The sequence below is a fragment of the Perissodus microlepis genome, chromosome 14 (genome assembly GCF_051167445.1).
Source record: "Perissodus microlepis isolate ML-2025 ecotype Zambia chromosome 14, ASM5116744v1, whole genome shotgun sequence".
In the NCBI taxonomy this organism is placed as follows: Eukaryota; Metazoa; Chordata; class Actinopteri; order Cichliformes; family Cichlidae; genus Perissodus; species Perissodus microlepis.
In genome coordinates, this window is record NC_140474.1 from 6,258,762 (window position 1) to 6,275,379 (window position 16,618).

Genomic DNA, 16,618 nt, shown 5'->3' on the forward strand with positions numbered 1-16,618 from the left:
TCAGGGAATCTTCAAAGAGCTGGCAGCGGCTAACAAAAAGATCAGAGAGAAAAGGAGAGAAAAGAGGAGGCGAAGCGAGCGATATGGGCGGCTGACTCAGACTGTGATAAACATCTACTGCAGGTGTGAAGGAAAAAGATGGCAATAAAAGCCTGACAGGTGGAGAAGGAAATCGCTGTCAGCTCATGTCTAACATGTTCCAGTAAACTTGTCAATATTCTGTTGAGCTGTACACCCAGGTATTCTGGGGACTTATAAATCAAAGTTTAATTTATATGTATCAGAAACATTTTATTTAATAAAAATGCAGGTAGAGCAGTAACATATATATCTACACTAAAGTTATTTCAAATCCTGCCTGTCCAGCGAAGCAAAAAATAAGTTAGGCATAAAAGTAAGTTAAACATGTACAAAATTAAAGTCAGTACTGTGGTAAATTTGTTCAGCCTGACCCCTTATATCAGTAAGTATGGTAACATAATTACCCTGTGTTATTTTAAGAAAGAAATCTCCGATTTAATTACACTTGTGTAAAACTGATGCGAAAATAAAACCAAAATCTTACACTGCAAAACTGCGTCTTTAAACAGAAAGGCATGTTTGTTGATGTTTGTGTATTTGTGTGTGTTTGCACACAGATTCAGCACCTGGAGCAACAATGGATTTGCACAGCTGTGTGTTTGCAAGGCAGAGCTGAGCTGCGGCAGGACATCAGCGTCTGTTATTAAGGTCGCAGTCAGCTCCGTCTGAGTTCACAGGAATTATACCAGGTCGCTTTCCTGCTCCACTTTTAATGAACAGTTGTGCTGGAAGACTGGTGGACGTATAATCGCACATTTCATGGATGTTGTAATAAGACGCGAACCCAAAATAATATTTCAAGACCAGCGGCATGACGAATGAGCTCACATTTAGCATGACTGCATTATGAACCTAGATAAGTAGCATACAGGTAGAATGCTTCGAAAGTCATTACATCGACAGATATAAAAGGGTTAAACACTGCACATGGATGTAATTACAGGACCAGTTGTGTCAAAATTGATGAATAGCAACAACAAAACAATTTTCTTGTTACTCATGCAGTTGTATAAACTCAGCACATGGACTTAGCTGTAAAAGAACACCTGCTTGACCTTCAAAAGCTGTCGCCATCTGTCTTAAATCTTCTCCGTTGGGTTGAATTGTGTTCAGTTCAATCTTTTATTTTTCTTCGGGTAGGCCGTATTCTGCGATGTGCTTCATTTTTAGCAGGAGGTGTCAGCAGTTTAATTCAGTCCCATGAAAAGCCAGAGGGCTTGAGAGGAAGCAGCTGCTGAGAAATGAACATCACTTGGAGGAACAAGGCTACTTAAGTTTTACTTCCCCCATAGGGCTGTTCCATTAGCACCACAGATAGATTTATGAGTCTCTTGACATTCTTACTCTTTGTTTCATCTTTAGGAGGGAAAGTGAAAAAAGCAAAATTCAAGTTCAAGCACCTTTAGTGTCTAATGTTAATGATCTTGTCTCCTGCATCAGAACTTGGGTTTTCCTTGTTTAGGTTGGGCAATGATCCTGTTTTCTTGGTGAAAAAAAGCCCCATTAACATTCCAATTACATTTCCCCTGTCACGATAACACGGTACACATTGTACTTTGGCAAGATTATAACCTGGCAACAGATCACTCAAAATCATTTTGAGAGGTGAGACTGAAGAGGATTCAATTATTTTGATGATGTTTCATTATACTTTGTTTAGCTGCCTTTCCAAACAGGCGCTTTGTGTGTTCTTTCATTGGGGGAAAATTGCTGTGCTTTCTGGGTAACATGACCAGCCTTGGAACAAGATAGCACTGATCACTGTCACTTTGTTAACAGCACAAGCATCCCCCACACCAGTCACTAGCACAAAGCTTATGTAAGGCATTTGATGTTGGTGTGCTTGAGCTGTGTCTGTGTGTCAGTGGGTTCAGTGTTTTCATATGCATGTGCACAGTATGTGTGTTTAATTTTCCATGTAGTCACTGCCCTTAAGTCTGGGACTTACCGACGGGTCTGGACCTGCTCTCCTCATTCCCAATTCAGCCTCATGGGCTGACAATAATCCCTTGAGTACAGAGTGAGAGGGGTGGGGTTGGGACGGTGGGGGTGTGGTGTACAAAGATAGCATAAAAACTGGAAAGGCATCCATCCCTTCAGGTTAAGGCAGTGCAACTAAAGAAACTGTACGTCCGAGCATTCTTTGCCACTGGTGAAGCCAAATAGGACTTGTTGCTGCTGTTCTTCAGTCATCCCGTAATTGTCCTGCAGTTGGCCTGAAATAGTCCACATGGTGCCATAAGCCAAGCTTTTCCATCGGCCGATCTGTTCCCCAACACTGGAAAGTCATTGTACAAGTACACAAAGTGTTTTAAAAAAAATGATTGTGAAAGACATCAAGAAAGAGAAGTAGTCACACACTGAAGTGTAGAAGGAAAAGGAGGTGCAAGGGGTGGGGTCCCAGTCTGTCAACTACGGCAACGGCCCTGAACTTCAAATCACTCTTAGTTTCAAATTGAAGTCACAGTTTTACCTCAACTAGCGTTACATTTTCATCTTATTTTTACCTAACATGACTGTACTCTAAAAATGTTTTAGTTACAGTTTTTTGACGAAAACCACGTCTAACAACACGACTCTTTTGAACTGTTTTTGTGATGACAAAGACAAGATGATGAAATTCACGTCTACATCACTTTAGGTGTGTTTCAGTTTATGCTTTCGTCAAGTCGGCTTACAGTTAAAACAGACGCATACATGCACTGACAAGTGCAACGCAAACCCACACACGCACACACCTAGTCAAGGCAACTCTCTGCCAAGTGGAAACATCTCCTGTGGTTTATTTTGCTCATAAAATCTTCCACCATCACAACATAATTTAACATGTTTATTTCTTTTTTTTTTTTTTGAATATTTACAAATAGTCATTATAAAAGCAGGTGCACCAGAAAAACATAGAAAGCTGAAATCATGTGTTGGTTTTATTCCTAATGCGAGTCATAGAAGCCAGACCAGTTCTTGAGTTTGAAAGAAAAAACATCCTTGTGAAACGTCCTGAAATTAAAATAATTTACCATGATTTTAAAACAAAATAAAATAAAACAATAAGTATTAATAGCCTTACTCATATCAGCACTACCACCATGCGTCCATTAATAGAGAACATGTACGGTGGTAAGTCCCCAGAGGGATTAAAAACATGATGTCATCACTCTTACACAGCTGATAGTGCCTCTGGCTGAAAAACCAGTGGGGTTAAAGGACAATCTGACATTCAGTTATGAACATTATGAACAGAAACATACTGATAAAATGCACATTAGAAGTCACGTGGGTTGAAAAAAGAAAATAAAACGAATGGACGGTTCCTGTAAAATGAAAGTCCAGCCTTTCAGTCAAAAGGGATTTTCCCCAGGTTGGACTCTCCCTGTGTCTTTTTCTGTCCTTTATGATGTAGCCATGCAAAAACACCTACAGCCTTATCTTTGAGGAAAACCCCAACATCCCTGGTTTTCCACCTGTAATTTAGCACCTTTCACCAGGACCTGTTTTGGACGATGATGTGGTCATCTGAAATGTCCCACGTTTTCATCCCTGAATATGGATATTCTTCCATGAACGTTCATTATTGTCCTTGTGCTTTTTTGTCCAAATTTTATTGTCTCACACACTTCTTTTATGTACATTATTATTCTTTAGACACCTGTCAGTGCAACAAATAAATTAATTCATTTCAAGACCGACAATTTTACTACTGCAAGGTAAATGTATGTATAAAAACTATAATCGTTAATATGTAGAAGAAAAAAAAGAGGTCCATGGCTTAATGTGCATCAAATGTGACAACTGAAGGATTGTGGAAGAAAAGCTTTAAAATATTTTGTTCCCCATGTCCACATTATCTCAAATTCTCTGTCACTTGCTCTTATCTGTAGTGTCCAACACAACATCTTCTTCCCCTCTGTGTTTTGAGAGGAGGAGGCAGAGCTGTGTGCCATACTATATTTTTAGCTACACTTGCAGGACTTCACGATCATATTGGACAGCTGCTCCACCTGCAAGTAGAAAATAACAGTGATGTGATCAATTATATATTGTTTTCACATAAAATGTTCTGCAAACATTTGACCTGAAAGTGACTGCAGTATAGATACCTTGTGTTGCCTCCCCACATAGTAGATGATTGGCAGTGGCTCTAGTGTCTGTGGCGTACAGCAGGGCTGGGCAGAAGCTCCTGGGTTATGATGTTTGTACAGTGCCAGAATCTGTAGGCAAGATTTATGAGAATTTACTCACCAAGACAACATGGTCCGAAGCAAATGTAATACATAAGCACAACATTTCTAAGAATTTTCAGTGTGATTTTAGAAAAATCTTAATACAAACTACAATACTTTACTTTTTAAAGACATTTTTGCACAAATTTTTGAAAGAGCCAGAGTTTCCTCAATGAGTGGAAAGTGTTAAAAGTATTAAGAGTCATAAAAAGGATATTTAGCTTTTTAAAAGAGTAAAGACAACCAGAGACAAATACCTGTTATTTTGTCAAACATCAGTGAGACAAAATTTTTGTCATCATTTCAGCCCTAACCTAATCAGGTTTGGCAAAAACAAAGCTCCTGCTCCTTTACTGACGAGGGGGCACCGCATGAGGTAGCTCTGTGTATACTGATTTTTGGCGGATTTTTCACACCACATCCCCTTCCTGCAACCTGCAAGGGATTTGTGTTTTTGTTTTTCTCATAAAACCATTGGTGTTCCTTCTGAGTGGGATTTGTCTCTGCCAGAATTTTATATAACCGGTTAAATTCAGATAGTCCTAGTGCCGTAGTGCTTAGAGCTAAAATAATGCAAGTAGTCTTTGCATTTTGGTTTATTTGAATTATCAAGAATTATTATGGCAACATATAAATACAACATTGCCATTAACATTTTTTCCAGACTTTAAGAAATTGCCTCCTGGGGTTCGGAAGAAATAACACTCATGAAAATGCACACAGTACCTGAGAATATTTGTTTTCTCCATCCCAGATATAGGCGCAGGACCCCATGCAGTAGTTGGCATAGTAACCCGTTGGCTTATGGATCCACTTCCATCCTAGATCTTTCCTGAAGTCAATGTACAGTTTCCTCAAACAGCAGTTGCTTGATTGGCTGCTGTTTGAGAAAACAGTGTGAAGATGAGATGGTGCAAAGAGTGTTGAAATCAAGTCAGTTTTAAAGCTGTAGGAGGATACATGTTATGTTGGGAGACAACATTACACTCCATTAAACCCTATGGCTGGGCCTTGGAGGTATACATCTTGTGTATATGTGTGGGGGTAAATGAGAGGCACACTGTAATCTGTCTAAGATTATAAAACATTTTAAAGCTACAGTCCATTTATTATACAGCCACTAAAACGACCACAGAATTACAGCATGGATAAACAGGGATAGTTGATGTTTGTTGTTTCAGTGGTCTGTATTTTGAAGCTGCTCGTGGCTTAGTAGGTTACTATTGCAGCTTTAAAGCAGAAATGGAGTGGAATAAATCATTAAGGTCAGAATTGCTTACGCGATGCAGCCCTCCTCCGGCTCAGTGGAACGTTTTGTGCGTGAACTCTTAGAGTGGTTGGTTTTAGGGATGGACATGGTAAAGATGTAGGGTAGCTGCTGGTTCAGCTTCTGTAATTCTTTAGTGTCTCCCCTCCTGCTCATAGTCCCAGAGATGCTAAAACTTAAAGTACCATCGTCACTGCCGCATTCACAGTACCGCCGAAGTTCAAACTTCTGTTCATTCTCTAGTAACAGAAAAAAAATCATGGAGGAGGGAAATATTACCTAGAAATTATATGATATCACACATGGGCTGAACTAAATAAATGGAAAGATCGACAAATACATGATGATGAAGTAAAAATAAATGCTTATCTCACCATTCCCTTGGAGCCAGGTCCGCAGAGGTTCAGTGACATCAAAGGACAGCCATTTGTCCTTCAGCGTGTTTGTGACAAAGCGAGACGCATGGTAACGAGTCGAGGTCCCCTGGCTATAGTATAGCTCCACTCTCTCCTCAGACAAAATCATGGGCTCCTTGATGAGCATCCGTAGCTCTGCTCTGGTGAGTAGCAGATTGCCCCCGACGTTACTCCGTATCTCAGCGATGTTGAAGCTCATTGAGATGACCGTGGGCTTGTAGTTGGTGTTTGAGTTATTCTTTTCTGTATGATGTAAGAAGAGGAAATTATGTTTTGATATTTTGACAAACAACCCATCTAAGTGCATTTAATGGGCAGATGTACATCTCATGTATATCTTATGGTACAATATTTCAAAAGAACTTCATCCATCAAGAAGGGAACCAACTTTCATGGTAGATGTACTTTAAACTGTCTTTTATTAAAAGCTAGTTGTAATGTGTTTTTAGTCTATTAGAAGTTATTATTATATTGAAAAATGTAAAGAAAGCTAATGTGGAACAGTTTAAATGTTGGACCAGGACCAAATGTCAGTCAGCACAACACAGAACTTCCAAGAAATCTTTTCTTTGACTGTCTCAATAACTCCGTATCAAACTTGCTTTAAACATGGTATTTGTATTGCTGCAGACCCAACTGGGTGCAGTGTTAAACTTGATGTTGTTCAGATGAGGGGTTCTCTGTGCTTTGTTCTCTGCTAACAGTCTTTCTCCTACAGTTACTGCTGCTCCACTCTGTATTTAGGGGGAGGGGCACATATGTACAAAAGAGGCATGTTTCTTTGGCTAACTTTGCCAACCCTTTGACCTCTCCGTTGAACCATTCCAACTAGGCCAAGTTTACCCTAACATGAATTTAATTATAACTTTAAGCATAAAGCCAGGAATGAACCCTCAAACTGCCTTTTTGTAGGATGTGATAAAATAAGAATAAGCCACAATGTTACTAAATGTCATCACTCCTAGTTTAAAACTAAAAAGGCTCTCACAAAATACCTTTTTTCAATTTTCAATTTAACTTTATATGATGATTATTGTCTGTGGTTTCCTGTGACAGACAACTTCTTGGTACTTAAATGTGCAGTTCTCAAGAAAGCTGCAACCCACAATCTGCCTGTCTACCACATTTTAAACGTATGCAATCATTCAAACACGTTCGAACCTTATAGCTGATCTCTTTTTAATACAGTAATGTTATGATGATTTATGACCTACTTTAAAAGGCACTGCACTAGTATATTTAAATGCTTAGATGTGAGCTAGTCCCAAAAAACCTTCACTCTACACCTCTGCTGTTTCTCTGCTCTCCCTCATTTTGCCATTTTCCTCTGAATTCATTAACATTAGGCAAAGGCAACAAGTTTTGGCATTAAAACATTCTATTTGTGTTTAGGATTTACTCATTTTTCGTTACACATTTTGGTTATTTTTAATCATGAATCTTTACTTGTTTTTTTTTGTGAGACCACTCCTAGAGCTTATTTGGTAAGTCATCCTATCGTTACTGTATTTGGTAAATGGTATTTAATGTAAATGGTCTTTAGTGTAATATCTGTAAACACAAAGAAAAGAACTATGATTTTTAAAGGGATGACTGGGCATTGTAAGGTTAGAATTTATGGACATATGGCTCAAAAACATCAGGACTCTCGAATTAGCGGGTTCAGATTTTTCAAATAAAGCCAAGTTAATTACAACTTTTAACTTCTAAACTGTTAACAACACTGGTATTTAGTAAACATTACAACACTTAGATGTATATCAGTGTTTTTTATGAATAAAGTAAATGAAAGGCTTCTTTCACAAGTGCTTGTCAGGATTACACATTAATCAAATAAAATGGCTGAGCTCAGTGTTACTCAATAATCATAACTCCAGCCAAGTGTTCATCTCTTCCAGCTGTTGCTAAAGTTGACCAACATGAATATTTTGTTCTTTTACAGTTTTGCTGCCCATATGCGCAACTTTAATCATAGCATGAAGATGCCTAGAGGGGTTGATAAAAAACAGAGACAAGCTACTGGAGGCTTTAACACCATAAATGTATGAGTGTTACGATCGAAAAGATTACGTCGAACAGTGACATGCAAAGATAAGCACAGGAAGGCAGAAGATCAAGAGTGAAACACTATAGAAAGCGAGTGAGAGGCTCAGAGAGGGGCGATGTAACTGTTAAACACAATGGTAAGGAAACAGCACAGGGAAGAATGCACTCTTGAATATAACTCACAGTTGTGAGGGGTGAGAGGGTGTGAGTGGGGGTGTGGAGAAATTGGAGATGTGTATGAATGGAGCGCAAGTACTGGCCGGGACCCAAACCCTCTACTCTGTCTCAGCCTGCCAAAGCAAGGGTTCTCTGCTCTCAAGTCCGGGAATTACTCTCTGATAGGAATTGCAACCCAGCCTTGCATACTTGTGCTACATATTCAGCCCAGGCTGTACCAGGATACTCCATGTCACGGCTGCTTGCATATCATCTACCATCTGCATTGTGGCTGAGGTAGTGTTTCACCCCTTGCAGTGAGGCCGAACTGAAACCAAAAAGAACTGATGTGGAGTGTAACGGGAAATGAGATGACAGTTTACTGGTACCACCCAGAGCAGTCAAATATTTGGTTTGAAGCGTATGAATGGAAACACAGACGGTCACAACAACGTACAGTATGTCAAGTGGAATTGGTGTGCCAGGCAAACGCATGCACGGAAAGTCAGAGTCTCCATCTAGTTTGAGAAAAGTGAGATAAATGTGTTAAGGGTTAGAGAAGTGTTTGCAAAACAGGAAATTAAGTCACTTCCCCTAAGAAGCATATTGGCTGCTGCACCATAATTACGTTGACGCTTTATCTTCACTTCTACTTTCTAATTAACAGAGTTTGCATTGTCTCTAGGGTCCTTTCGCTGAAATGGCTCTGTGATCAAAATTAATCATTTAGAGTAGAAAGTGTAAGAAATGAGCTCCATGCTCAGCTAAAAAAAATCTCTCTCTCTGCTAGACGGGGTAGAGATAGCATCCTAGCCTGCATATAAATGTGGGTGTGGGGGGATTTGTGTGTTGAATCAAGGCCTATCCACAGGTAAGCCGGGGACAGCTGTTGTGACAGGTTGAGTAACAGCTCTATAATTACCAGTAGGAGGAACCAGATTCCAGCAACTGACTAAATATTGGCCTTCTTCCCTCTCAGCTCCACCTTTCCACAGCCCCCTCATCAATGTCTTGTTTCCCCACTTCACCCTATTTCACACTTGACTTTGGTCCCTTGTTGCTACTCCTTTCTACAATACAGCTTTAAGTTCATTTACTTGTAACTACAATAATTACTTCAGAGAAGTGAACTAATTTCATCCCAGAATAGCACAAAGTGGCTAGCTTCCAAATGAGAAAAGCATTCCCTTGTGTAAATTGGACCAAAACTCCTTTTAATAGGAGGAGAACTTGTGTGGGCTTCAAGGGAGATATATGAGTGCTAAACAGCAAAAGGAATTTAGCTTAATCTACCACACAATTACCACGATGAAGACTAAACCTATTATGTTCTAAATGCTCTGTACACAAATATGTTTCCCCCGTAGAATGATTTTGAGAGTCAGGAAAGTGTCTGCTGCCCAATAAAATTTAAATGTAGAAAAGAATTGTTAATGGAAATAAAAATATTTTTTTCCCCTGTATTCTATTTCTGTTGTTTCGTTCAAACAACTTATTACAGAAAAGCAGAAGCTGGATAAAATCCTTGCGTGTGTGTATGTGTGGCTTTTTTTAAATTCACAATTGCAAAGCAGTACTTGATGGCCTTAACATTTATCCTCATACATTTGTCATTCTCCTTTTTCAGTGTGCAGAGGTTGACTCAACAGTGGCTCCATAGTGTAATGGTTTACACATTCCCCTAGCAAGCGAACCTCCCAGGATTGAAACAGCAAAATCCCTAGCTTGATCCCAGGAGGAGACAAATCCCTTGTGTCTCCTCCCAGAAAGGCATCCGACACAAAAACCTGCCAAATCAAATACGTGGTGCTACATGCTGTTGTGACCCCTTGTGAGTAAGGGGGCAGCTACTTTCAGCTGTTCCCTTATTAGCTGATTCAAAACAAGGCAGCGGATAGTTAAGGCAGTGGATGGGTGTTCTGTGGCATTCCAGAGCTATAGGAAACACATGCTCCCCATGGGCACCGCTTGCACCGGACCTGAGTCATTCAAGATCTCAGTGGCCATCAGCCTGTCTTCCTTCCTGTCAAGCTGCCCTGTCACAAACACACTGCAAACACATTGATATAATAAGCTCAGGAAACCCACAGATAGAGGAGTGCAAAGGAAAGACGTGAGAGAGAGAGAGCGCAATATGGATAATCATGGTTCAAGGGACACACTGAAACTAGTCAGTGACAAAGAGAAGCAAAAGTGATGGAGAACAAGTGACAGGTTAAGCGAGGGAGAACTCAATGCTCAAGTTACAGGAAAACCCCAATCCCTGAGGGTCAAAGTCAGAGAGAAAGAAAAAAGAGAAAATGAAAGAGAAAAAGAGCAAGCATGGGTGAAGGAGTTCATTTCATGTCTCTTCCTATTGCTTTTCTACTTTTCATCCTGTTCTTTGGTTGTTACCTAAGCAGAACAAAATTGTGCTCTTCATTTTGAAGGTTGCTTTGTTCTCTCTTTGGTCTACACACTCCTGAGCATGGTCCATCCACTAAAGTGTGCTGTTTGAAGTGGTGGATAAAAGGGGGATAGTGTGGATGGCTGCCTGATAGGGTGATGAGTATAGACATGCAGAGAACAATGAAGCATAGAAGCAAAACTAGAAAATATGTTTATCGTAATAGTTTGGGAATCATTAGGCAATTACAGCCAGAAACCATTTGGCTGAACAAACATCATATGCAGCCTTGCCAGACAAAGAGCAGTAATAAAGCAGTAAAAATGCCATGGATATCATGTAAGCAACACAGCATCAGACCAGATGCTGCACAGAGTTCTGCTAACTTGTAATGCCTGTGATCTCTGAACCCCTGAAACTGCCTCAGGATTTTTGGTGGAGATCATAAGGGTTACACGTGTTGAGGGAATTTATGGTCAAGATTGGAGCTGACACCAGCCATAAGGCATACAGTGAATACTTGGGAGTGCAGCTTGAAACTTCTGGACAGCACTGTGTGCACTATATTTAATATTAGTGTTGATCAACCAGACAAAGAGCAGTAAGGACTGTACAGGGGGACTGTAAACAATGCTATTGTTGTGTTTCTGCTAGTAATAACAACATTATTACCGCAGTATTGCCGTAGTGGAGGGATTAACAGCAGCACTTCATGTGACATCTGGACAATAACTATTTTTTCAGAGTGGAAAGTGTCAGTGCAATGCTAGTGTTCACCTTGAATTATGTCTCAGCTTGTAAATGTAGTAGCATAAATAACAGTCATTACTTGACATTCAACTATAGTTAAGCCATCAGGAATTGCCCCCTTTCTTAATATTCAATCAGGATTCACAGATTCAAGATTTATATATTGCTGCTAAGGGTAATTTTATACTCACCTTTCATGATGAACCTGTTAACCACCTTGGAAAAGTATTCCTCCTCCTTTTGTTCTGTGGGGATGTTTTTGTCTTCCAGAACCTGCTGCTCCTTCAGAATCTCACTGGTGCTGTTGTAGAGTGATAGCAAGTTGGCAGGGATCTCTTCCTTCTCCCCAGCCTCTTCTGGTGCCTTTTCCAAACGCAGTTTGGTGAGGATCTGGCTCCTAATGGCCTCAATGCGTTTTTTCTTCACCATCTCCAAGTCCACAGTGTTACATGTAGACAGATTGTGTACACTGCCCACCATGTACACGACCATCAATATCAAGAACCACAATTTCATGTTGACAGCCTGTCTGTGCAGTCACTTGTGTTCTTTGGTTCTTAGTAAAAGCTCCTCCAACTTCCCTTTCAATGCCTTCGTCCAACCAGGGATCCTTTGGGAACAGTGAATCACTCAGTGGAGAGGTGTCACTGACGCAAAGTGTTTACACACGACAAAACAATTACAGCAGTGTGGAGAGTCCTGAAAATTCACCACCACAGCTGTCACTGCTGCTGTAAAAAGTACCTAACACATCTGTCTTATTTGCATAGAAACAGGTGGAAAGAATCCCAGTGAGCAGACAGACATCCAGTGATGACCCAGCCTCTGACTCAGCCAAACAGGTAACCCAGTTACGTCCCACAGGATGAAGCAAGTCCAGAACAGAGCTGTCAAATGCTAAAACAGCCCATGCACACAGTCAGTGCCCTTTTGTAAGTTTCTACAACACCTCTAGGTCCAAAACAAACTACTACCCATCAAGGATTCAGCAGATTTGCTTCTGTGCTCACAGACCAATGTTTGACAGATATGTTTTCAAACCTCCAAATCCAAGATTATATTATGTTATTATATAAACTGAATCCTGTCTATTTTAGAGCTAGCATATCATCCTCCACATGTCACCACAGTCTTTCTTACAGAGGCAACCCAAGTGAATGTGAAAAGAGTAGTATGGCACTCAGCAAAATGAAGACAGGTGTTTACAGAGCCCAAGTTACTTGTTATCTAAGACTAAGACGTTTAAATTGGCACAATTTCTTATTAGTGCTAATGACAAATATTAATAATAGTCTCTGCTTAAAAAGTTTGAAAATGATCTTCCTATTTTTTTTAGGTTTGGTGAGACGACCTCAGCCTTTACAGTCCAGATAAAACTCTCAGGCGCTTTTAGTCAGTCCGGAGCTAATCAAATATCAATGGTTAAAAAGAAAGAAATTGTTCTCAAAGAAGTTACTTTCATCAACTTATTCAATACCAGTCACAAACCTGTGCATGCCCCTATAGAAAAACATTTCACAAACATGTACTGCTCTTGGCTCTAACTACCTCTTTTTACTAGTAACAACATGTGATCTGTGTACAGCTGCACTACACCAGAAATTGCTTTCAACGCCTCTGTCTCATGCCTACTTCACAGACAGAGCAGCTGTCTCTCTATCCCTCTCTTCTCTCTCAAACATGATAATACGATAGTGTATGCTCTCTGGGTTCCACTTGTGAGATTAAATGTCTCAAGCGCGTTTACTATCAGAAGATTAAAATGTCAGTCTCAATGAAACAGTGTCCTCTGGTAACAGATTTTAAGTTTGACACACCTTCTTTAAATGGTGATGTACCATCCAGACACAGCGGCAGTAACAACAGCAGTAGCCGTCCCTCTTAACTTATGCTGTTTTGGGAACTGGATTTTAGTCTCGTCTCTCTTCTATCTTCCCTCTGTCCATCCAGCAGTATCACCTCGTTATTTTCCTCTACAGTTTCTTCACACCTTCTTCCTTCGAGGCTCCACCGACAAGACTCCCTATTCGCACCTCTGTTTAACTCGGAGTCTCTGCTCGTACTCTTTCTCTCTCCTCCTGCTTGTCAGAGCTTGCTGGTGACAAAGTGATTTGTGGGAGCTCTGAGCTTAGATAACTTCTTTTGCCTTGCTCTGCCTCTTTCTCTCCCCCCTCTAGCTCTTCTCTTTCTCTTGTTCCTGTTACTCTATTAGAGCGAGCAGCTCTCCGCCCAGGAAATGAGGGTAACGGCCGCAGTGTAAAACATCTGCTGTTTAACAGAGCTGACTTCTGTCCACATCAGGAAGCCAGGAACTGAACATGCTTAATAACTGACTTTAGAAGCATTACCTCTGTCACACTGCGATGTCTGCAACCGAGGCAGTGATGATATGTCAATAAAGTCTTATACAAATTTTTCACCGATTGCCCACCACGTTTACCTGGTGGATAAAAAGGTGTAAGCCAAACCATGTCAAAGAACTGAGCCACTTGAGACAAGCTGGTTTAAAAATAGAAAAGTGAATTTCAAAGCATTGGGAGCCAACAGGGCAGGGTTGTGTGGTGCACTGTTCTGCGTCTGGGTGCTTTTTAGAGGTTAGATTGTATATTTTCAAAAGAAGGGCTAGACTAAAACAAACTGTTAATTATTTCAATCTTTTTGTCTCATTCTGATGGATGATTCAACAGAGAAGTAAAGATAGCAAACTATCGTTGCACAGTGGAGACTCTTGGAATCTTTTAAGGTTTAGCTCATGAATGTGCTCATGAATAAGCTGTTCATTACAAACTGAGAATAAATAGTGACATTCAGCATTGGGGAAAGTCAGGGCAAAAATCCCCTTGTATTTCAGCAGTAATATAACAACAGTTGTCAGTCAAACAAGGAACTTAAAGGCTGTTTAAGTGTCAGCTTTTCCATGGCTCTGATTACCCTTAATGATAAGATAGTGAGAAAAAAACAAAAAAGGGTGATCAAATGTCAGCAGTCTTTACTGTAAACCAGTCAGCCACAACATCAACAGCATCTTATTTAGTGTTGTTAAATCCTCCATACACTGTCTGGGCATGGAGACAGGACCTCTGGGGCTGTCCACCGATGCCTGGCACAAGTAGGGTCTTTGGGGCCATTAGGCCTTCATGGACTGGGCTTGTTCTATGGAATCCTGCGGTTGCTTAGTCTGACTGGGAGTATGGAAAACAAAGCCAGAGCCTGTGGATCTTGGCTGTGTTGTTGATCCATTTCTGAGCAGGTTTTTGCAGTGTGGCAGTGTGTTGTCCTGCTGGGGGAGGCCCCTGCCATCATGGAGTCCCTATGACACTGGGGGATCTACATTGGAATTTAGGTAGGTGGTATATGTCAAAGTAAAAGTCATATGAATCCTAGGTCCCAAGGTTTCCCAGCACTGTAAACAGATTATGCTTTTACTGTTACCTGTGTGTCTGTTTTTAATGTTGTTGCTGATCTATGTCGTTTGTGTTGTGACACCTAAACTTTGATTGGCATACACTGCCACCTTGTGGGCAAATATGGTATAACGGTTATAGAAGTGACTTTCTTATCGATAATAAGTTTGGTGCTATGGATATTTGGTGTGGATATTTCAAATTATTTCCCCTACAAAAAATATCCATTACAAATGTATACTGCTGTTTTAACAACAGGAAAACAAGATAGACAAGAGTAACGATTGAAAATTACAAGAGGAAAAAATCTTACACACAGCCTTAAGAAGCAGACCTAATAAACATGCAAATCCAGAAGAAGTGCGGGTGAAGACAAACGAGACAGACTGTTTTATAATGGCTAAAAAATACCTTTTATGTCGTCATGCTTTTAACTGGATGTGTATTCTGTAATACAATTAAGAGTGTCACTGTGGATAGAGTATTTTGGGAAACCCTTGAATAGAAGTTGTGTGAAAGTTTGCTGTAGCGAGAAATCTCAGTTACATAAGTGCTTAAGAAGATGGCATCCATCTCTTACTGACACTGCACAGCCATCCTGTCTGACCAGTCTGCCATGGGGCATTTCATACCTGTCACCACATAGCCCGCATGGCAGTACCTCAAGGTGTCTGTGTGTCTCTGAGCACAAGAGTGCAACTTGGACTGCTTTCCCATCATTCACATTGAAGAGCTAAATGATTCTCTGTGTCATTCTGCTAAAGATCCCACACAGCTGTGGTAAACACTGAAGTCTCTGAAAGAAGTGAGGTAAAAGATTCACAGTCAACAGAGAGAACAGATAGTATATGAATCATATCACCACATCAAATGTTGTAAGGTCTTACAAAGGTCTTTCCAACTGATGACAATATTGAGAACTGGCATGAAGTTTGCTCTGGGATTTGGTTTGGATAACAGCTTTTACTCTCAAAGCTGAGGTCATTTGTTTTTATGCTAAACGTTTTATAATAAATCATATTGTAGATGCTGACTGGGTGTTGTTGATTGTGTGATCTAAAGCTTAATTAGAGGAATTAATTTTAGCTGTCACAAGTCTTGGGGTTATTTTGTACACTTTTCTAGCACTGGGTTGGACCTCATTTGCTTTCTGAATTGCCTTAATTCTTTGTTGCGCAGATTCAACGAGGTACTGGAAGCATTCCTTAGAGGTTTTGGCCCATATTTACATGATAACATCACACAGTTGCTGCAGTTTTGTTGGCTGCACATCCATGATGCAAATCTCCTTTTCCATCACATCCCAAACCTGCACTGTTGGATTGGGACGTGGGTATAGATCAGGGGTGGGCAACTCCAGGCCTTGAGGGCAAGTGTCCTGCAGGTTTTAGATGTGCCCTTGATCCAACACAGCTGATTTAAATGGCTAAATGACCTCCTCAACATGTCTAGAAGTTCTCCAGAGGCCTGGTAATGAACTAATCACTTGATTCAGGTGTGTTGACCCATGGTGAGATCTAAAACTTGCAGGACACCAGCCCTCGAGGCCTGAAGTTGCCCACCCCTGGTATAGATGGATGGACATGGTGAAGGTTCTTACTTGAAGCAACAATTGTGAAGTAGGATGTGGTGTTTAAATTATGCTCAGTTCTTCTAAGGGGCATAAAGTGTCACAAGAAATAATCCCCACACACTTTTACATCAGCAGCCTGACCCACTGATACAAGGCAGGATGGAACCATGCTTTCATGTTATATATGCAGAATTCTGACCCTTCCACCTGCATGTTCCAGCAGAAATCAAGACTGGTGAGAACAGGCAATGTTTTTATAACTTTCCAATTGCAGAAAATTGTACCCTCATTTTCCTGCTCTTAGCCTACAGGACTAGCT

The 16,618-nt window shown here is 40.5% G+C and overlaps 1 protein-coding gene across 3 annotated transcripts; it reads right to left on the reverse strand.

The window, feature by feature from the left end:
- Positions 1-2,896: 2,896 nt before the first annotated feature.
- tgfb1a (transforming growth factor, beta 1a) lies at positions 2,897-13,504 on the reverse strand. Of its 3 annotated transcripts, XM_084950964.1 has the most exons (7): positions 13,140-13,503; positions 11,514-11,932; positions 5,943-6,227; positions 5,582-5,807; positions 5,028-5,181; positions 4,179-4,289; positions 2,897-4,079 (listed from the first exon to the last, which is right to left on the reverse strand). In XM_084950964.1, the coding sequence occupies exons 2-7, from the start codon at positions 11,836-11,838 to the stop codon at positions 4,032-4,034; spliced, it is 1,149 nt and encodes a 382-aa protein (XP_084807090.1). In that variant the 5' UTR covers positions 11,839-11,932; positions 13,140-13,503; the 3' UTR covers positions 2,897-4,031. The 3 variants fall into 3 exon arrangements, with proteins under 3 accessions (XP_084807090.1, XP_084807091.1, XP_084807089.1); XM_084950965.1 differs by having other exon boundaries at positions 5,028-5,178; positions 11,514-13,504; XM_084950963.1 differs by having other exon boundaries at positions 11,514-13,503.
- Between the last annotated feature and the right edge of the window lie 3,114 nt (positions 13,505-16,618).